The sequence below is a fragment of the Carassius gibelio genome, chromosome B8 (assembly GCF_023724105.1).
Source record: "Carassius gibelio isolate Cgi1373 ecotype wild population from Czech Republic chromosome B8, carGib1.2-hapl.c, whole genome shotgun sequence".
NCBI classification, from domain to species: Eukaryota; Metazoa; Chordata; class Actinopteri; order Cypriniformes; family Cyprinidae; genus Carassius; species Carassius gibelio.
In genome coordinates, this window is record NC_068403.1 from 20,929,942 (window position 1) to 20,952,584 (window position 22,643).

The 22,643-nt window shown below is 38.2% G+C and overlaps 2 protein-coding genes across 3 annotated transcripts; one reads left to right on the top strand and one right to left on the bottom strand.

The window, feature by feature from the left end:
• Positions 1 to 483: 483 nt before the first annotated feature.
• Positions 484 to 7,318, bottom strand: LOC127963770 (coiled-coil domain-containing protein 106-like). The gene is made up of 6 exons (XM_052563847.1): positions 6,994 to 7,318; positions 5,882 to 5,935; positions 4,210 to 4,248; positions 3,873 to 4,010; positions 2,478 to 2,699; positions 484 to 1,348 (listed from the first exon to the last, which is right to left on the bottom strand). Exons 1-6 carry the CDS (start codon positions 7,148 to 7,150, stop codon positions 1,038 to 1,040), a joined length of 921 nt encoding a protein of 306 aa, XP_052419807.1. The 5' UTR covers positions 7,151 to 7,318; the 3' UTR covers positions 484 to 1,037.
• Positions 7,319 to 7,374: 56 nt separating this feature from the next.
• On the top strand, positions 7,375 to 11,252 carry LOC127963766 (uncharacterized). 2 transcript variants are annotated; one of them, XM_052563844.1, is made up of 4 exons: positions 7,375 to 7,671; positions 8,708 to 8,821; positions 8,943 to 9,150; positions 10,052 to 11,252. In XM_052563844.1, the coding sequence occupies exons 1-4, from the start codon at positions 7,493 to 7,495 to the stop codon at positions 10,514 to 10,516; spliced, it is 966 nt and encodes a 321-aa protein (XP_052419804.1). In that variant the 5' UTR covers positions 7,375 to 7,492; the 3' UTR covers positions 10,517 to 11,252. The 2 variants fall into 2 exon arrangements, 1 of the variants encoding a protein (XP_052419804.1); XR_008154888.1 differs by lacking the exon at positions 7,375 to 7,671 and adding an exon at positions 7,973 to 8,253.
• Positions 11,253 to 22,643: the final 11,391 nt, after the last annotated feature.

Here is a 22,643-nt window from a genome sequence, read left to right on the forward strand (position 1 = left end):
CAACAAGTCATGAATTAATGTTACTTTATAAGTAATTAATCATGAGTTAGTAATAATGTGCCCCCCCAAGTAAAGTCATGACATAATGATACATCAACAAGTCATGAATTAATGTTACTTTATGAGTAATAAATGATGAGTTAGTAATAATGTGCCCCCCCAAGTAAAGTCATGACATAATGATACATCAACAAGTCATGAATTAATGTTACTTTATAAGTAATTAATCATGAGTTAGTAATAATGTGCCCCCCCAAGTAAAGTCATGACATAATGATACATCAACAAGTCATGAATTAATGTTACTTTATAAGTAATTAATGAGGAGTTAGTAATAACGTGAAATAATCTTATGTTGCACCAAAATATCCAAGATGATAATGATGCATAATGACCAGCACTTAAAAAAATAAAAAAATAAAAAATAAAAGCACAGAAATGAAAAGGGTAAAACACACCTTTTATTTAACAAAGCTTTTAAATAGTGCACCTTAAATCAAGAGGCATAAGTTGTGTATTACTTGTATGTTACTTTACAAAAAACTCAACATAAAATTTGAAGAGGTTACATACCAATGTTAAAATAAAATCAGGATTTAAAATTGTGTTTGAAGAAATGTTCACTAACCAACAGTAACATTATAAACTTTTTTTTTTTTTGATGTTTTGCATTAACATACATTTTTTTAACAATATTAAAGGGATGCCACACCCAAAAATAAAAATTGTCATTTACTCGCACTCAAGTAGTTCCAAACCTGTAGGAGTTTCTTTCCCCTTCTGTACACAAAGGAAACTATTTGGAAGAATGTTTGCAACCAAGCAGATCTCGTCCCCCATTTACGATCATAGTTTTATTTTCCTACTACGGCAGTAAGTGTTGCCCAAGATCTGCTTGGTTGCAAACATTCTTCCAAATAGTTTCCTTTGTGTACAGAAGGGGAAAGAAACTCCTACAGGTTTGGAACTACTTGAGTGCGAGTAAATGACATTTTTCATTTTTGGGTGAACCATCCCTTTAGGCAACAATATATACCTCACTTCTTTGAGATGTCAAGAATGGCACTGCTCTCTTTCAATTTTTTTATCATGTCTACATTAGGCTGAGCAAGGCACCGTGCAAGACAGCTACCAGCAAATTTTTGGATGCTTTCTCCCTTTTTAAAGGTTGCTCTCATAGCTTTGTACTCCTCAGGATTTGCAATTGCCAACTCAGCAATGGGTGCTTGCATCACAATCGTATTTCTGTCAACATTCATTTTGTTGTAGGCTTCAGCTTTACTTAAACCACCATTTACCAGTTGTAACACTTTGTGGTAGCGTTTGATGGAGTCTTCAGGGGTTCTTACTAGGAAGAAGAAAGAAGAATGTTTTAAGAGTTTGATACAACATGAAGGTGAGTAAATTATATTAATAATGATAATTATTTTGGTTTGTGCTATTGCTTTAAGAAAAGACAAAAAAGAACAAAATGTGGTTATGATAAACTTAACTCTCTTGTAAAACAGGTTGGATCGCTTTCTGTTAAGATCATTTGTGTGTGCTTTATTAAACAGAGTTATTAAAATGAGGATAAACAATGATCACCTTATAGCAGATTACCTTTAAGGTACACAATGTGGCACTTTTTTTGTAAAAAAAAAAAAAAACATGTACCTACTGTATTAAATCAGCAACTACATCATGAATCCATCTTCCAAACTATGTTTTTTGTCTTATCACTACGGTACATTTATCACTAAAGTTGAGTACTTGTGTTCTGACTACTATAGACAGAGCAGGATGCCAACCTCTGTGGAGGAGCCCAGTACCTGCATGACTCGTCACTGACAAACACAGAACTATCTCTGGTTACAATGTTATTCTACGAGATGCATGCAGTTTTATGAACTGCTAGAGCACCAAAAGTGACATGGTGTACCTTTAAATACCCATAGAGATCACGTTCAGTCCATATTGCCATCATGCTTGCCTACAAGGCCTTACATGGTTCAGCACCAAAATACCTGTCTGAACTTTTAACGGTCTACACCCCTAGACGAAATCTCCACTCTTCTGATTCAGGTTTTTTTTTTACTCTTTACGTTCTGTGAGTGATCAGGCTGTTTCTTCTGTGGCTCAAAAACTAATTCTCTTCCCACTGAGATCAGTCATGTGGACTCTTGGTGTTTTTAAATCTTCACTTAAAACTTATTTTTTCAGGCTAGCATACAAGTGAATATTCCGTTTGTTTGTTATTAAATACTTTCTCTTAAATTTGTTTTGCTGTTTCTATTTTGTTAAAAGATATTAAAAGATAAAAAAGATATTATTTGTTTGTCTTTAGATGCAACCTTTAAAAGGTGCAATATAAAGTTTAACACTTTCTCCAAAAAGCAGATGCGATGAGATATTCTCTGGTTATTCACTTAAAGCCTTGACAATTTTCACTTCTGGATGAACTTTACCTTTTAATACTTTTGATAGAATAAACATACCTCTCCTAAAATCAAACTTCAGTTTCTTGGATTTCTTCTTGTTTTTTCGCCTTTTATCCTTTTTCTTCCTCTTTGCTCTTGGTTCAGATTCTGATGAATCTGAAGATTCTGAGGAGTCTGAAGATTCATCACTGGACTCATTCTCCTGTGATGCAGCAGTAGTGGATGAAGATGCAGTCAGTGCCTGTCTAGGCGAGATAACTGCTTCATGCCTCAGAAGGGCTATGACAAAGAACAAATAAAAAAGGTGTAGAACAAAACCACAGGTAAAGAATACATTTTTTTTTAAACCACAGTTAATTTAGAAAGAGATTTTTAATGTCTCAAATGCAAAAAAAGAGGGATGACCTTATCAATAACCTTTAGCAACCAGTCTTTGATAGGGCATTTGTTACTCTAATATCACACTGATTACAGTTTGGCATTGGGGAATAGGGGCTTTCGCACTAGAAGAACCTTTTATAGTTCCTATGACTATTGGCAGGAGTACCCACTTTTTGGCGTGTTCGCACTGCAGGAACGTGGAATGACCCTACTTAAGTGTAGGGTCTAACCCAGCACAACAGGAACTACCAGTGACATAAGTGTAAGCTGATTGGCTGAACTAACTACAAACATGAAAAACAGTGATAGATGGACTTCTCAACCTTGGCTTCAGGATAAAATCCAACGCAAGTTTGAGGTGACCGAGTGAAACATGATTATCTATTTCTGCTCAGCTAGCAACACTGGACATCAAACACACGGTAAACACATACTTTTTCATATACTGACTACTTTATTTGTATATGAGTTCTATCTAATAACATATTAGACAGGACTGTTAAACTGATAGTAAACTAATGAAGAGAATGGGAGTGCCATGTGCTCAGGCTCTGGCTTTCATAGTGCTGTCAAGTGTCAACAATTACGGCTTGGGTCACTTTGGAGCGCAACTAAGAATACAACTAAGCAAAATGGCCCTTGGGCAGTGGTTCTCAAACCTGTCCTGGATTACCTCCAGCCCTGTACAATTTATATGTCTCTCTCGTCTATCATACCTGATTCAACTCATCAGCTCAAAGTGGAGTCTGCAAGACCTGAAGTGGATGTGTCACATATAGGGAGAGATACAAAATGTGCGGTGCTAGGGGTACTCCATGGAGAGGTTCGAGAACCACTGCCCTAGACTAGAGGAACATTTAGTTCTAAATAGTGAACATAGTCTGATGAATTCTAGTCCTCCCTGGTGGCTAGCTCCTAAAACCAAATTCCTATAACTACCAAGTGCAAAAGGGGCTAATATCACCCCAAGGGTCCACAGATTTTCCTGTCTGAAAGCATTTCTAATTAAACACTGCAACATACTGACTGGCAGAATTGTTTTTAAAGCAAGTTCATGACCCTATTACGTACCATCCTCCAATCTTGATCTGAGAAAGTTTTTGTCATCGGTCAGAGAGTCAACTTTTTCCTGAAGATGAAGAATCTTCTGCTTTTGTATCTCGATTGTCTGTTTTGCTTTGTCAAGAGAAATCTGTAAAGTGGGTGCACCTAATAAAAGAGAAATAAAAAATTAGGCCAAATTCAAGATACATAATTTACATTACACATTAACAGACACATTTATGTGAACCAAGTGAAAAAGTATATATCTAAATGAGAAATTTAAATTCATCAATTATAATTTTTTCCCCTGTAATGTTCACATTTTTAAAATCGCATGTCAATGTAGAAAAGGCTAAAAACAAACCTCCAGTTTCACTGGTTTGCTGTACTGCAGGCTGAAGTCCTAAAATGAAAAAAATAAAATAAAAAATAAACACCAACTTAAAATGCAGCATTTGACCAAACAGGCAGTTTAAAGGGGTCATATGATGCGATTAAAATGTTCCTTTCTTTTTGGAGTGTTACAAGCTCTTGGTTAGTTTCAAAGACTAAAGTCTCAAATATGAAATTATATTCTTTATAAAAGTTAGGTCAATTACTCCTACCTAAAACGGCTCGTTCTTACATGCCCCCACATGTTTGTGTCACAATGGGAAGATTTGCATACTGCCACCAAAACGTTCATGCAAAAAAAGGCAGAACTTTATTCTCTGTTGCAGCTGCTGTCATGTCTTGGAGATGTGCGTTTTGTTGTGAAAGCGAAACTACTTCGTTTGGTCTTCAAAAAATGGACACAACTAGAAATCATTGGTTAAGTTGTATTTCAACTCTGTTCCAAAACAGTCCAACCCAAATATTCAGATGTGTGCTGTGCATATTGTGGAGGACAAAGAACGTTTCCTGTGAGATTAGCCTACTATGCTGTTGTCTGGTTCTATAAAGTGTGGCAATTACAACTTTGCAAGGACAGTCTGCATGTACGTTTACATATTTAAAGACTGTGCCACTGATGATTCAAACGTGACTTTTGAGCAGTGAAGAGTAGAGCTGGTTTGTTGTTTCTCTGATCACTAAGGCAGACAAGGTTTTGTTTTTACGCAGCGCGATACGCAACATGCAAAAATACAGTAAAAGTCATTATAATCAGTAATTATGTCCCCACTGCATGCATGCCCGCCCTTGCAAGGGGTTTATTGTTTTTGTGTTGTCGTGCAGGGACATGGTATCACTGTATGGTGAGGGGCATAACAATTCCATCACACGCTTGAGGTATTCAGCCAATCACATCACACTGAATAGCTGGCCAATCAGAGCACACCTCACTTTTCAGGCCAATGAGCTTTTTAAAAAAAAAAAAAAAAAAAAAAAAAAGACTTGTTTCAGAAAGGCGGGGCATATAGGAGCAACAATAATGTACATTGTGGAAAATAATGTTTTTAACCTTAAACTGCATAAACGCATTGCATTACACCAAATACACAAAATGATGTTCTTTTTAGCAACATCATATGACCCCTTTAAACGGTTTTAACTGTGGCATAAAACAAACATTTCGATCATTCTCAGGAATACTTGAATGGACGCTATGAGATAAAAAAATAAAAAATAAATAGATGGGTTTTATGTAGTGTATAACATTATAGGTAGTTGGATGGGTAAACTTCAGTGAGCAAGCCAATTACATTTTTATGAAAGCCACATTATTATTTTGTATTTTGCATAAACATAAATGTATTTTTAAAAGCCCTTAAATTTTACTTTGTCTTTATGAAATTGACATGGGTATTTACACATTCACGTATATTTTTTCATGCTAATATTTGTAATGGAAAATAGCTACACATACCACAGTTATTAGGGTAAATCTACTTGTTATTTTAGTTTTACAAAAAAACAGAAACATTTAGAAAATGTGCAAACACTTTATGCATACGTGGAGTATACTTTTTATACCAAAATACTGTTTGATATATCTGTTTGAATTAACTTCCCACTTCACACATGTACAGTATCAGCAATTGTATTGAATTACTTGCCTTCTGATGAGTTTGATGTATTTTCAGTCTGAACATTCTTGCGTGCAGATACAACTATGGGAGAAGCAAGCATAGTTCAGCATTAAAAAAAAAAAAAAAAAACACCTGAAAACAGGGTTGCCAACTCAAACATTTGGCTTTATCTCACATTATTAGGCTAGCCAACTAAATCTCAAAACCGAAGACAACAAAAAAAAAATCTACTGGTAGGATTTTTTCCACCGGCATGTGACATTTTTAAACAAGTGGTTCATTCATAAATCTGCAAGATCTTATTTTTTGATCATCATTCTTAATCCGGTCTGGATGTACTCTGACAACAGTGCCATTTTCTCAATTTTTGTTCAAAATTGTTATTTTTTAATGAAACTTGCATTCAGTGTTGATAGAGAATGCACCATTCAGTAGTAGGCCTATCTGTGCTGACTTTTCAATCCCTGTTATGGGCAAAGATTTTATTAAGCTCCTATTTGAAGCTTTTTGAAATGTGTGAAGGCCACTACAAATTAGAAATAGAAACTGTAGACAGACGAGGTTTATGCCGTTTATAGCGTAAATTCTATTTGCCACACTGTGCAGAATTTTGCCGCACCTTGCATAATTCAACCAGTAAAATACGTTATTCAATTAGTAAATAACATCAGATGTAATATCAGGTAGTTATCTAAATAGCAGGAAACATTAATAAAGTTTCTTTAAAAGTGCATCTAGTAAGTTACAACAAAGTATATTTGAAATTAACAGCATTAGGTTTAAATACATAAAAAAGAAAGGCATTGTTTCACAAACATGGCTTAGATTAAGCCATTAGGCCTCATTTAAATCAGGATTTTTAACTACCTTTTATAAACGTGCCTTAGAAATAAAAACATTACTGGTAAGAGAAACAATTGCCCTGAAATATTTAAGATATGTCAGTGCAAGATGTTTTCATTTAAAACAGGTCACACATGCATTTTAGACTGGGTTTAGGCTCAAAACCTTGTCTGTGAAACCGGGACAATGAGTTAAGTTACCAAAATCTCACTCCACCCAGGCAGCCCAAGTTTGCAAGCCTTACAAAAATAACGTTACACCAAACAAAAGACTCTGTTACAAGTAACGTTACTTACCATATTCATCTGAGCTGTATTTGTTGGTAACTTTCCTCCCACAGCGCGTTGCTTTTCTTTTCTCATCCATCTTGCTCACATGATCTGCTGGTTGGCGCGAAGCGGTGGTTAATGGCTCGATTAGCGCCACCCCATCGTCCTCGTCGATTAGGGACATGGTTTGGATTGTAATTACTGTAATTCCCCCTCTAAACCCTACGTGAAGTTCTGGTGCGTCTTGGATATCTTTACAGTTATCCCAGTTTGTATATACTTCCAAAGACGGTGCAATACCATCAAGTTTTACCTGGGTTAAAATTTTTATTATGTTTAAGCCCCCCTGCATGATTGAAGCAGGTTCTGATATTGCACCGGAAATGGGCGGGGCAATCTCTGGTGTTTTTCGTGCCACCTGACCCGAGATTAATTTATTATTAGCGCCAAGTGTGGTTCTTCCTGGTTAGGAGCACGCTCATGGACGTGAATGAAGTCAAGTGTGTTTTGGTAAAGAATAACAGCAATGTTGCATTCAAAATTTTTACTTTTTTCGATTCAGAAGCCCACAACTAACAGGAAACTCAAACTCATTAAATGGCTACAAAGCAAAAAGTTACTAGCAAGGAGAGTAAAGTGCTCAAGATGTGGCCATAATATGAGAATGAAGAGAGCTACATCTCGAAATCTCGACGGTTTTCATTGGTGAGTTTAACCGATTTGTTGTTTACATATTGCTGAAATAATTTCTAGGGATGTTATAGGTTAACAAAGAGGAAACAATATTTTCTCTAAATAAACAACTTAACATTAACGTTATTCTATCAAGCTACGTAGTTAGAATGGTGTAAAGGCTTGAGATTGATCTGGGGAGATATATATATATATATATATATATATATATATATATATATATATATATATATATATATATATATATATATATCTCGAACAAGCCTATCAACAGACTCGCGCATTAAGTTACTTATTGACATGAGGTTGTTGTGCTGCATGGTAACGAAAGCATATTGGTTTAATTAGGGGTGTGACGACGAGACAGCCAATGTGAAACTGTCGAAATAGACCTTGCTGAATCGTTGTTATACAGGAATACGATTGCGTGGGTGTTTGAATCTAGATCGCCAATCGCCATCTTTAAGTGATTTAAAGCAGCACTATTTAACTTTTATGCGCTCTAACGGTTAACAAACACAACTCCACGTGTCCCGCGGAAGAACATTCTAACCGGAGCAACTTCTCTAAGTTTGTCTATGGTGGTCCACGCAGGTATGTGTTAATGTTACTCCGCAGCGGTGACGACCGAACAGGCTACAATAGTCCAAACATTAAGTGTACCGTAGTGATTTGGGATGAGACAAAACGTTGTTTGGAAGATGAATATAAGTGGCCAGATAAAATAAAAATACTAAAGTAAATTAAGACTAAATAATTTTTATGCTCCATTTACACCATTCAGGCTTAATATTAAATTAATAATTGTTAAAAAGTAAAAGTGAAAGTAGTAAGCTTTGCACTTGAAACAAAGACCGCATTAAAGAAAAGACTGCACAAAAGCTTCTTCCTGCTTTGGCAATGGGCTTTACTTCTGCAGAAGTAGTAAACGCATTGGCTTTTCATTTCTGGGGAATTTTTTTTCTTTTTACCACTATTTATTAATTCTTAGTCCAGGTAAAATACTGTTGTCTGCATAACCATGTTTTGACATTTATCACCATCACAGGATGTGCAGACATAAAAGTCATCGAGGCAAGAAAACCAGCCGATCAGTGCGAGTCGGGTCTCTCTTCGAGAGATCAAAACTCAGCTTGTCATCTTGGCTAATATTCATTTACAGGTGAGTCTGTTGTCGGACAGCAGAGATGGAATAGTAAAATGTTGCAATGTTCCAAGTTTGATTGTTTTAATTTCAACAACTCTGCTTTTCCCATTCTGAGTCAGCATTGTGTACTTCACAGGTTTGCTCAGGGATTGCGGATTAGACAAATTGATATGATGCAAGATGGCATTGCAAAAAGTTCCAGAACCCTCTCTAAGATGGCTCGTATCATGAGGAAAGTTTGCCACTGTGCTATAAAACGATACAGACGAAGACATGGACAAATGATTGGAAGTGCTCGAGAATTTGCTGTTCTTGATGAAAGTAACTTCCGTCATAAACGAAAGGTAAATTTAGAACCTGTTATGCAAATTCACACTGCAGTTGCCCACCACTGTTGTCGTTTGAACGCTTCTATATAATATATATGAATTCTGCTAATAAGAACAGTGTAAAACACACTGATGATTAATGAGCTGCTGGATTCATGAATATTAATCAGGTTGTGTGCATTCTTTCAAACTGATTAGCTGAAATCAAATCAGTGACCATAATAGGTGAGCGCCAGCCAATGAGATTGTCGTTTGCACATTTAGTTCCGCTCAATAATGGAAAACCTGTCAGTTCTTTAAAGCAGGAAAAATCCAAAGGAACTCCGTTATTTTAACAGTAAAATAAACACAAAATATCATTTACATGTAATGTGTCAATTCTTCATGTGTACATATGACTTTCGTGCTCTCTGCTTTGTGATGATGACTCGTGCGCCTTTACACTAAAGTTTACGGTACATCAAATACAGGTGTGCTGTGCATCCATTGAGATGACTTGAAAATAGAACCGATCCTGAAACTCTGAAGTGCTCCATCTGAGTGTTCGGCAAGTGAAAATATATTTGTGATAAACCTATACTTGGCCTTCAACTTACTCACTGGCGAGTAAAATCTGAGAGTTTATTAGCCTATTGGCTAATATTATATATCATTTAGTCGCCCAGAGTGAAGATCAGTGGGTGATTTACTCACAATGTAGAGAGTTGTTCAAATGAAAAGCCCCCAATGTTTATGATGGATGGATGGGGATAGATGTACTTTCTTCATCTTCATACTTCTTGGTCTGCCATTTATAAAGCTCCTGCAGATTTTCCTTTAATTTCTCACCTTTTTGTATGTTTAAACATGTTAAATGAACATAATTACATAATATTGTAGTATTTCTCTTTTTAATTAAATATTTAACTTTTTACAGTATGGACGAGGGAGAGCATCAACAACATGGAGGCGAAAAAAATGGGTCTTTGGCATGCTAGGTGTGAGGGATAAATGCAGACACCCAATCTTGCGGCTTGTGAAAAGAAGATCAAGACCTCACCTAATCCCCATAGTTGTAAAACATGTGCGTCCAGGCACTACCATTATTTCAGATGAGTGGAGAGCCTACCGGGGGGCTTTGGCCAATATGGGCTACAAACATTTTACAGTGAACCATTCCCAGTGGTTTGTAGACCCACACAGTGGAGCTCATTCACAACACCTTGAAAGAGCTTGGTTGACATACAAAACAAGTGTATGGAGACTAAGGGGGAACAGGACAGAGAAAATGCTAAAAGAGCACCTCTCTCTCATAGAGTGGACTCATTGGCTTGGTGAAAAAAATAAACGGGGGCCACTTGGGCGCCTAATAAAAGATATTCACCATCAATTTCCTGTTTAGAGGACAACACACTGAACTTTTGATTGTGTTTTATGTAATATTTAAGTAAAATACAAGTTAACTTGTCCTCTTGATTTAAGGTGCACTGATATTTAAAAGCTTTGTTTAATAAAATGTGTATTTTACCTTTTTAATTTCTGTGCTTTAAGTGCTGGGTAATATTTATCTTGAAATAATCATCTTGAATATACTGTTGCAAAATAAGAGTCACCTTTGTAGATGTTAATTGAGATTATTTAGATAATGACTTCACATTACGTAATCATTAACAACTCATAAACTAACATGAATTCATGACTTGTTGATGTATCATTATGTCATGACTTTACTTGGGGGGGCACATTATTACTAACTCATCATTTATTACTCATAAAGTAACATTAATTCATGACTTGTTGATGTATCATTATGTCATGACTTTACTTGGGGGGGCACATTATTACTAACTCATGATTAATTACTTATAAAGTAACATTAATTCATGACTTGTTGATGTATCATTATGTCATGACTTTACTTGGGGGGGCACATTATTACTAACTCATGATTAATTACTTATAAAGTAACATTAATTCATGACTTGTTGATGTATCATTATGTCATGACTTTACTTGGGGGGGCACATTATTACTAACTCATCATTTATTACTCATAAAGTAACATTAATTCATGACTTGTTGATGTATCATTATGTCATGACTTTACTTGGGGGGGCACATTATTACTAACTCATCATTTATTACTCATAAAGTAACATTAATTCATGACTTGTTGATGTATCATTATGTCACGATTTGTCTTTGTGGGGCACATCTTTAAAAAGTTATCAATTACACATGTTCTATACATATTCAACTTATCTAAGTCAGGTATTTGGTCCTTTTCTGTGGTTTGTAAATAAGTTGAAGAGAAGAGGACCTGTGGCTGCATTTGGATGGAGAAGGAACTGAACGGTAAGAGCAAAGTTGATCATTTGAAGTAGCGATAGTGGCCCAAAAGAAGAGCCAGACAAACGTCTGATATAAAGACAGTAAGCCAAACCATAACGTAACAAAAGTGATAATCAGCATCTCTATGCTAACTGATTTCAATTTGGAAAATTGCGTCTGCTTAATGTTATTGTAGGACAGCAGTGGAATCACTCAAAACCGAATGATAAAGTCGTTTTTAATTATGAATGCATCATTGTGCGTTGGATGAGTTAGGTTAAACGCAAATATTGCAATAAATCCACTGTCTTTCACTGATGTTTGTGACAGAGCTGGTGGCAAATTTATAAATTGTGTCATTTTCATACATCTTGCTTCTAGAACGTGTGGTTTACTGTAGTTTATCTCAAAGTGTTAATTAATACATTAACTATTATGCAGGAACTAACATGTAATTAAGGTAGTGTTATTCATGCAGTATTTCATATGACTCATGTCATAGTTAAGTTAGTTCTTCATTAGCTCTTGATTAATACATGTCTTAACTCATCATTAGTTCATAGTCAAGTAATTATTAATTCAGGTATTAGTATTTGATGATTCATGTACTGTTATTGTAAAGTGTTACCGATTTTTGTCTATATAAATAAACAAACAAACTTTATGTGTGCACTAACAAAATTTCAAAGCTGTAAATAAAACAAGGATTTTTTGCAGTATGTTTTACAATAAAATGCTATTAGTTTTTTTACTTCAAAATGTGATGTTCAATTTAATGTTAATTGCCATTTCTTTGAAACTGTGAAATTTACTAGCAAGTTCAAGTTCATTTTTCTTCCCAGTGTAATCCCCATGATCATATGAGTATACTAAGTGAAACTTGATTTCTTAATGTGTTGTATAAGCGTATCAGTGACTTTTCCTTGGAAAGGATGTTTGAGGTTGTCTCAAAGTCTTATTAAAAATCCTTCAGTAGTCTAAACTATGCTATTCCTGTAAAGCTAAGAATGCGTGTGTGTAGGTGTGAGAACACATTTAATTCAGTCCTGATAAAGGGCACCACATTTTTCCCCGTGCTTATTCGGCTATCCCCACATGCGCTACATTTTCTTTTAATGAGAATATAATTGTTTCCAGTTTGCTTATATCTAAACCAACTCGATTTCTAGATTATAATATTTTCCTTGATTATGGCAGACATACACGACATAAACAACAATTCCTTCCTCATGAAACTCTTTTGGGAATGAAAAAGATGCAATAGAAAATATTTGTATTGTTATTATGTGATTTTGGATGCCACTTTCAACTGACAAAAACTATGGAAACTTTTTTCAAAATGTATATATTTCATAGAAGAAAGAAATGTATATAGATTTAGAATGACATAAAAACAATGAAAACAATGACAGAAGATTTATTTTTACATGAACTATTAGCAAAACAAAACAAAGACCGGCATTCTGAGGTAAGGCCTGGGTCTTTTTACTTGTTGTTGTCTCTTAGGATACATTATGAGGAAAGAGAGAACTACTATCAAGAATGTCTTATTGAAAGCACAGTAACTTGTCTTTGTAGCTTTGAAACTCGATCTCAAACCTCATAACTAGGTTGACCTCTTTTCCATGCCAGGATATCGAAATCCGTAAAAAAATAAAAATAATAAAGAAAGATGGTGCTTTTGTCATGATTCTGCCCTCGTGTCCTTGATTTTCCTCTAGTCTTGAGGCAGGATCCTGACAGACCCATGTTTTGTGTGCAAGCACATGGCCTTGTCTTTGGGTCATGTGTTTGTGTTGTCTCGTTTCCTGGCCCCGCCCCACTTGTTATTCTTGTTCCGTCATTATTGCTTCACCTGTGTCACCTGTTATGTTGTCATTAGTGTCCCTATTTCAATCCCCTTGTGTTTGCTGTCTAGTGCGGTTCATTGTTACACTTTGAAGAAGTGTTGTGAGATCTGTGATTGCTTTTCTGTAGTAAGAGTTCCTGAGTGAAGAGTCTTTTGTATATTGTTTGTTTCTAGTCTTGTTAAGTTGTTTGTCTTTGCCCTTGTTGTTGTTTTCCCCCTTGTGTTTTTTTTCCCCTTTTGTCACTAATAAACCCTGTGTGTAGTGCATTCTGTCTGCGCCTGAGTTCATCCCCAAACCCCCATGTGACAGAATGAACTGCCAAAGAAGGAACTCGGCAGACAGGATGCCCTCCAAACTTCAGCGACAACTGAAGTCCCATAGGCAATGCTGGTTGTCATCCCCCACTGACAAGAAGAGGGTCACCCTCCCATTCTCGTCCCAGGGTGAGTGGATCCTGAGTAACTATGCCTGACTATGGGAGAGTTTCTCCCGGGAGGAGCTGCAGGTTACCCCCTCGAGATCCCCACCTTCTGCCAAGCTGCCAGTGATCTCAGAGGGCTGTGTCCTGGCCGTTGCAACACTGGGGGATCAGGCTCTTCTCTTCCCGACTCCCGAGGTGCCTTCCACACCATTCAGTCTCCGCAAGAAACGAGGGAGAAGGTTCTTGTGGGAGTCTGCTTCGGAATCCCCCGCATCGGAGTCCACTGCATCGGAGTCCACCCTGCCTGAGACTGTCCTTCCACAACCAGTCACGGCTCTTGCTGAAATTCCCCAACCAGTCACAGATCCGGCTATTGCCTCTGCTCCGCGGCCAAGGAGAAAGCGGAGGAAGAAGGGTTCTTCTGGTTCTCCGTCCCTGTCTCCCCTTGAGTCCGTGATGCCTCTCTAGCCTGCTGCTGTCACTGAGAGCGCTGTTCCTGAGCATTCTGCTTTAAGCGCGGCTCCAGAGGTTGCTGCAGAGGAGGCTGTTCCGAAGACTGCGGTGGAAAGCTTTGTTCCTGAGATTTCCTCAGTAAAGGAGGTTTCTGAACCAGCAACCGAGAGAACTGTGTCTGAGTCAGCAGTCGTGTGTGCAGAGGAGAGAGCCGCGGCCGACTCTGCTGCTGAAGCGGTGTTGCAGTCTGTTTTGGCTCGTCAAGAGATGCCTGTTGTTATTGCTGGCAAGACCCTGTCAGAATATTTGTCACGCCTAGTCAAGATCCTAGAAGTCCTTGCCAAACCTGTCTTGTCCCCAGACCCCGTTCCTAGAGTTGCAGTGAGCGCTGTTCCCGAGCCTTCTGCAGTGAGCTCCTTTCCAGAGCCAGCTTCTGTCAACACCGCTGCTGAATCAAAGATGAGTGTGGATTCGGATGGAAGCTCTGTTTCTGTGAGCCCCGGACCATTTCCCACTTCACAGTTGCCTGCTGCACCCCCTGTCATGGCCCAACCTGCACTGTTTCTCCCAGGATCACTTCCCACTCTACGCCACCCAAACCTGCCCGGACCCCTCGTCGTCAGCCTTCGTCCCGTCTACCTAAGACCCCCCCCCCCCCCCATGAACTTTGTTGTCCCGCCACCTCCCCTTCCTTGTTTGTTTTCTTTCTGATTTGTCACCCAAACCCTGTCGTGGTGTTTTCGTGTTTACCTTTATTGTTATTTGTCATGTTTTGTTGGTTAGTGTCTGTATCTCAGTCAGTCATGTCCCGCGTTTGATGTCCCTTTGAGGAGCGTCTGGAAGCCGCTCCTTAAAGGGGGAGGGTACTGTCATGATTCTGCCCTCGTGTCCTTGATTTTTCTCTAGTCTTGAGGCAGGATCATGACAGGCCCATGTTTTGTGTGCAAGCACATGGCCTTGTCTTTGGGTCATGTGCTTGTGTTGTCTCGTTTCCTGGCCCCGCCCCCTTGTTATCCTTGTTCCGTCATTATTGCTTCACCTGTGTCACCTGTTATGTTGTCATTTAGTGTCCCTATTTCAATCCCCTTGTGTTTGCTGTCTAGTGCGGTTCATTGTTACACTTTGAAGAAGCGTTGTGAGACCTGTGATTGTTTTTCTGTAGTAAGAGTTCCTGAGTGAAGAGGTTTTTTTTTTTTTTTTTTTTTTTTTTTTTTTTTTTTTCTAGTCTTAAGTTGTTTGTCTTTGCCCTAGTCATTGTTTTCCCCCTCGTGGGTTTTGTTTTCCCCTTTTGTCACTAATAAACCCTGTGTGTAGTGCATTCTGTCTGCGCCTGAGTTCATCCCCAAACCCCCACGTAACTGTTTTGGCTTTTGTTCCTGTTGTTTTTATACATGCTGAAGGCAATGACTGAAAAGTTCTACCAATTGTGACTTGCAGGAAGATGAGGTCTACAAAGAATGGTCAAAGCAATGCAAATACACATATAGATGGTGTTTACCCAACAAGGTTTTCAACTACTGCATTTTCAACGTGATCTCACGAGAATATGTGTGTATTTTTACGTTAAGTGTGGTTCTACCACATGTACATTTACTTACGTTTTCAAACACACAAAAACGTACAACAATGACGTATTTATAGCACCTTACAAATATTGACAGCTAAAAAACTTAAATCATTTAACAAAGTGGGAATGTATATGAATTCCCATGTATTGATATTAAAGTTGTGGCTTTAATGATTTAAATCTGTTGTATTCAATTGTCATATCAATACATGTTTTTAGTTGAATTTATTGAAAGCAGTTTACTCATCTACTTAATAGGAAATAACATTTTCTGTTCGTGCTGCAAATTTGTTTCGAGGGATTACATAATGTTAAATGTGACTACAATCAAACCTTAAAATGAATACAATTACAGTAATTGTTTAGCCATTTTGTAATATATTGCTGTGCGATTTTTCTACTATGCAGTCACTGACAATACAACCATAGGATACACCAAAGCATAACATAAAATTACAAATCACATCCATTTTATTTGTTTGCTGTACTCCATATCTTTAGAATCCATATGTTTACAAAGGAACAGATCCAAATTCAGCCCTTTATCAATCGATCTGCATCTTCATTCTCAGCAACAGCGACTTCTGTGCTTTTGTCCTTATGATTCGAATTTGGAAATGGCGCCAGCGCGCTACCCTCGAGAAACGTCACGACATGGTTTACAGCACTGATATCGGACCCTCATTTGTTTTCACCTAATTTGTTACAGATTGCAATGTGCCATGTTTCAGTTGATTGACATTTGAAATGTGTATCGCGCCTTCACGGAGAGAAGAGAGATTCAAAATTTCACAGATTAATAAATTAAATTCTGCTCTGTGTCCTATAAAACTATTACCGCCAGAGAGGACTGCACTCATCATCATTTGAACTTCTTTTGGTACCACTTTTAACATTTTCGCAAAATATAAATGATTGTGATTAACTTTATGCTTGTTTGTCTGTTATTCATTTATTTATAACAGTATGTAGTTTTAGGAAATTGTTATGGGTACGTTTAGGGCAGTGGTTCTCAACCTTTTTTTCCACTGGGCCACACTATGGTCCAGGTGTAAGTCTTGTGGGCAACACGCATTTCGTTTATATATTACGTCACCAATACAAACCAACCTGATTTATAATATTATTAAAAATTAGTAGTATGGGTGTTTCCATTTTCCTGAACTTCTTCAAATAAGTTGCTACATTTGTCATGTTGTCATTATCTAGCAACAGTTTACTCTTTACTGCACTTCACAAATCCTCTTCCTTGGCCTCATGGAAAGTGGCCATCGTATGAACACTTCAGAATCTTGATGAAAGTTGTAGGTCATCGAGGTATTTTTTTTCAACACTTTTATTAAATAAAATAAAAAACAGCTCATTCAAGTCACCATTTCATTAATAGAAACCAAAGACTTAAAAATATGGACTGGATATGGAAAATTCCAGAATGTGTACTGATATTGTGCCTCCGGGAACAAGGTTGGAAAACAATGCCCGATAACCTCAGATTTATTACAATACAGTGGGGAAAATATTTATATTATTTCCCTTTCTGATTTTTTAAGTTGTCCACTTACAAATAAGTGAATAGTTTGTAATTTTTAAGGTAGGTTTATTTTAACGGATAAGTGAAGTATCATGTCCCATACTCAGAATTCATTTTTTGTTATGGAAAAGCATATATTTAAACATTTTTTGTTATGGAAATGCGGGTAGACCTTAACCAGAGGCTCACCTTCCCACCCGAAATTGCAGCAACCAACCTGCGCCCAGACCTTGTCCTTTGGTCCAAGTCCTGCCGGCGTGTCTTCATCGTTGAAATGACTGTCCCATGGGAGGATGCCATCGACGAGGCATTTGAGCGGAAGAGGCTGCGATATGCCAACTTAGCAGCTGAAGCAGAGGGGCGGGGCTGGAACGTGAAGGTGTGGCCAGTGGAGGTGGGATGCAGAGGTTTTGTAGCCAGCTCTACCACAAGGCTCTTGAAGGAAGTAGGGATCAGAGGGCAGTCCCAACGGAGGGCAATCAAAGAACTTGCCACTGTAGCGGAACGGAGCAGTCACTGGCTGTGGCTGAAACGTAGGGACTCAACATGGGCTGCCAAATGATCGCATGGTGCCACCACCGTGCGACACACACCCGGGTCTGATCAACCCGTGGTGGGCCAACCCCGGCAGAGGGTGTCTTGTGATAAGTGGCCGAAACACCCAATGAGGTCGGGCACACAACTGAAGATGTGTCACACTGATGGCACCATGAGAAATTTCACCCCACACAAGATGACATCCCATTCAATTGTTGTGCTGAACATTAGGGATCTTTTAAACATCCAGTCCTATTAAGAATCCATGGAAAAGCATATATTTTCCATAATATAAATCTCATAGACAATTTCAATCCATTCATTAATGGTGGGTGGGTTTACTTTTAACCATTTTCTCGTAACAGATTTCTTTGTAGCTGCCGTCAGATGCAACTTCATATATTTCATTCATTATATGCACTTTACATTTAAAAGGTCAATTAATAGTTAAAATGTTCAGAATAATCATTAGAATAGATAAGTAATACATTTTTTGTTAATACATGTCAGTTAATTTCATATTATTCAGCTAAAACCTTAGAAAAGGGGGAATCTATTTATTTTTTATTTTGTTCCGCTTGGGAATTATTTAAATGTTGCTATCAGAATAGTTTCCGGTGCACTACCTGTAAGAAGAGCCACACGAGGTGCCGCACTAGTAACCCATGTCTGTAAGAGTTAAGCCATAAGTGGTGCTAAGAAGAGATATCAAGTTTTTGTTTAAAGGAAGCTGTAACCCTCCAAGTTTATTCCTCTTGAGTCAGAGAGGCCAATGAGGTATGTGTTTTATCGTCTTAACTGGCTTCCATATGTGAACGTTTGTTATGTGATCGTGTGTTAATATATAATTAGCCAATTAAGTGTATTTACTTGCTGGTGGAAATGTGCACTTTATTTATTCGTTTGTATGTATTTTTTTGTTTATTATTATGTGTAAAACATCTCTTTTAGAGGGTTAATTTAAGTTTGTGTATTTTCTTTCATAGTTCTGACGGCATTGTTGGGACATAAAAAAGGCTAAAAGACTAGCATGTACAAGACATGTTGAAGACTCGTGTCCAAATAAATGTCTGTTAAAACCAAGAACGACCTGAGCCTTTAATTCAACTCGAGGGGAGTAACATTCTTACTGGGTGTCAATAGTATCGCCAGCAGTTTTTTATTGTTAATTTCCCATGTTTCAAACCCTAGATTGCCCAAACAGACAGTTTCACATTTAAATGGAATGTTTGCATTAAATATATTGTTTATATGTTTGTGGATCTCTTCCCAGTAAGAGATTGTCTGGCAGTCCCAAAAAATATGGAGGTGATTGTCTCCATTAGACCCACAAAGTCTCCAACAGGCATCTCTGCTGTCTTGGTATTGTTTCTGAATGGGTGTGATAAAAAATCTCACAATGTTTTTCCAGCAAAACTCCCGCCATGTGTCTGACCCAGCTGATAACCATTGTAACTGGCATATTTTCCCCCAGCTCTCCTGTGTGATCTTGTGATCTTCACATTTACTTACACCAGGAGATGAACCGATGCAGTTGGGTAGGGCTCATTTTACACCGGTTTAACATTTTAGGAGATTAAAGGCAGGTGAATGCATTTATTGTGGTAATCTGGGCCAATTTCCTTGCCACTTGCCCTCTTTGGCCAAAAGAAAGGGCTCGCCAGTAGATGAGGGGTTACTGGTGAGCTGAACAACCTTTCCCTTTGTGTCTCCTCATCATCTGCAGTTACAAGCAAGTTTGTGTAATAACCAGCAGTTTCTCTCTTTGTTAGCTCTGGTGGATTCTAGGGCTAATGACCGTTTCCTTGATGCTAGGTTGGCTTCCCAGGTTGGAATTCACACAGTGCCATTGTACTTCTTTACTGTGGTACTCACATTCACCATGTCGCTTCACATCGTATTCTCCACCATGTCCCACAGAAAAACTGCTTTTGCATAAAATGCAAGCTCTCTCTGATTCACCATCTACAGGTCTTAACCAAAAGTATTTTGTGGTCCATTCGCTATTAAAAGTGCATCTTCTCTTTTTCGTGGCCACACTGGCCATATCTGCTTAATCTGACCGGACAGCAAGGGCGCTCTCCAATTTGAGATTGTTGAGGAGGCATTCGTGCAACAGTCAACAGTTTGATTGATGTACGATTCAGCCTATCGACTAACGCTTTAATTGCTCTCCTCTGAACTATTGGGCATAAGTTAACCCTCTCAGGCTCAAATTAAGTTTTAGTAACTTAGTAACCTTAGTAACCTTTAGTAAAGCTTTTAGTACTCCAGATACATAACATATGTATCTGGAGTAATAAGGTTTTTAGTTTTTAACTGTTGCAAATCAGCAACGTCTGCCTTGAGAGGGTTAACAGTGTGCCTATGGATGTATCAGTGTATTTATTAGGCAGGGTCTAATGAAAAAGTGGGACAGATGCTGAATTTGTGTGAAGTGGGACAAAGGGTAAAATTGCTGTACAGTACAACATAAAGCGGGACAGGTGATCACTCTATAATCGCGGCAGTTATTCAGCCAATAAAGTGTAGGCCTATGTATTTCATAGTATTATATAAATTACAAAGGTTTAATTGGCATCTTTATTTCAAACGACCCGACCAACCGCAACCCGAATATTAAATAAAATATTAAATTAAAATATTTTGAGATTACTCGTAACCGTGGGGGACCGCAGGCACTCGCTCATTTCGGATCAACCCACGCATCACTGTTCCTTACCTCTTATTAACTCTGCATTGGATCTCCTTCATGGAGCCACAGTTTTCACTAAGCTGGACTTGCAGAATGCTTACCATCTGGTTAGAATAAAAGGAGATGAATGGAAGACCGCTTTTAACATGCCCCTTATACTTTTTGGTGATGCCCTTTGGACTTACAAATGCCCCAGCAGTGTTCCAAGCTTTGGTTAATCATGTCCTCAGAGGCTTTCTCACAACTTCATATTTGTATATCTGGATGACATCTTAATCTTTTCCCACACCATCTCTGAACTTATCAGCCATGTTTTTTTAGTTCTGCAAAGGCTTCTCGAAAACAAACTGTTTGTAAAAGTGGAGAAGTGTGAATTTCAAGTCAGTTCTGTCAACTTCTTGGGATATGTAATTGAGAGCATTGCTACTTCCTCTGTAGCATCGTAGGTTTTGGTTCCGTTGTTGTGTCTCATGCACAGCCTGACTGGGAAGAGGGTCTGGAATGGAACTTTTTTTTTCCTTCAACACTTTGCGGACCTCTGAATATTTTCTTCAATTTTTGAGTATCAGAGGTGGATAGTCATGATCCAGGTTTATGTGGTTTTCTTGCCAGGTAAACCCCTTCCTCTGCCATGCCTTGCGAAGTATTGACTCTTGTTTTGAAACTTAAAAACTTAATTATGATGGAGCGTGGTGGCGCATCCACCGACGGCATGAGCTCTTTCGATCTGCAGTCGGACATGTCCTCAGATAACTTGAGACCCCCATGTAGTAAATTTTCCACAAACGAAAACATCGTTGTTGATTCCTTTTCGGCCTCCTCTGGCACCCCGTAAATCCTTATGTTATCGCATCTGGAGTGACTTTTCAGATCCAGCAGCTTGTCCTCCATCTTAGTGTGCAGCCTTAGCATGGCCATGATGACTTCCTCTGTGTTTTGTATCCTCTCTTCTGCTTTCTCAATTCGCCCTTCTGCCTCGTCCAGTCTGGCATTCACTTTCACAATTTCTTATATTATTGTCTCTAATTGTTATTTAGTTGCCACCCCACCATCCTTGCAAAACTCTTGGCGAAACTCTCTTAGTCCTCGCAGAATCAGCTCCAAGTCAGCCATTTCTCCACGTTGTTTGCTAGCTTAAACCTGTTAGCTGCTAATGTTGCTGCACCCCATCTTTCTCACCCCCTGTCTTCTGACAATTTCTATTGCTGTGTAAGGGGCCGTTCACATATCGTGCCTAAAAACGCGTGGAAAACGTCAGACGTTTTGCTTTCTCCTTTCCAAAGCGTTCGGGCAGTTGCGCCCTGAGGCGTCTGCCGTTGCTAAGCAACCATGACGTGCTCTCTCTGTGAAGACGCGGAAATTTCAGCAAAGGATAAATGGATTTGTAGCACTAAAAATGCTTGCAGTATCTCTGCTAATAAATTTATTTAAAAATGGCAATCCACATATAGCTATGGTCAGCTGTTCATTCATCTTGGCTGAGCTTTCAAAGTTGTTACGGGAAAGGTTGAAGCTGTTTGGTTGGTTATTGTCACATGACCCGCGGTGCGCTTGCAGCATTCTGAAAATGTTTTTAACTTGATGCGGCGCGGACGCGCCTGAAAAAATGAATGCGTCGGCAACCAAGGCAACCCTGCTAAAAAACGTATATTTTAACCCCGGGAAGCAATTTTTTTTATCGGCAAACCTTCTGGAAGCGTTCTTCTTGGACTAGTTTTGAGAAGCAACTGGGCATGATTTGTTGTGAAAACCTGGCAACCCTGATCTGAACGCATGTGCTGGGGATATACTTCTAATTACAGGAGCATCTTTACTGATGAGATGCACATGAAAATCGCATTCGATTTTTTGCACAGCCCTACTTGATCGTATAAAACATCAAGTCAGAAACAAGTCAATGCTTTTAATTTCATAACCTTCATAATCTGAAACAAATGTTAAATGCTTTTGATGTGATGTCCTACAGTGGAAAGATCATTAAAACACATTAACCATTCAGCATGTGTTAATCTTTTACCTTTACTGTCAGGGTGAGGTGGGTAAGGGATGAGGTGAGGATTTAATTGCGCAAAAGAATGGGCTTTATTAATAATACAATTAAACAAAACAAGACAGGTGGAGCAAATTAACCAATAATCAGAAAA

Coding starts and splice junctions, on each gene's coding strand:
- LOC127963766 (XM_052563844.1), top strand. CDS start 7,493: ATGTTGCATTCAAAATTTTTACTTTTTTCGATTCAGAAGCCCACAACT. Junction 8,822..8,942: donor TGGCTAATATTCATTTACAG/GTGAGTCTGTTG, acceptor TGTACTTCACAG/GTTTGCTCAGGGATTGCGGA. Junction 9,151..10,051: donor ACTTCCGTCATAAACGAAAG/GTAAATTTAGAA, acceptor AACTTTTTACAG/TATGGACGAGGGAGAGCATC.
- LOC127963770 (XM_052563847.1), bottom strand. CDS start 7,150: ATGTCCCTAATCGACGAGGACGATGGGGTGGCGCTAATCGAGCCATTA. Junction 5,936..6,993: donor ATACAGCTCAGATGAATATG/GTAAGTAACGTT, acceptor CTTCTCCCATAG/TTGTATCTGCACGCAAGAAT. Junction 4,011..4,209: donor GCAAACCAGTGAAACTGGAG/GTTTGTTTTTAG, acceptor CTCTTTTATTAG/GTGCACCCACTTTACAGATT.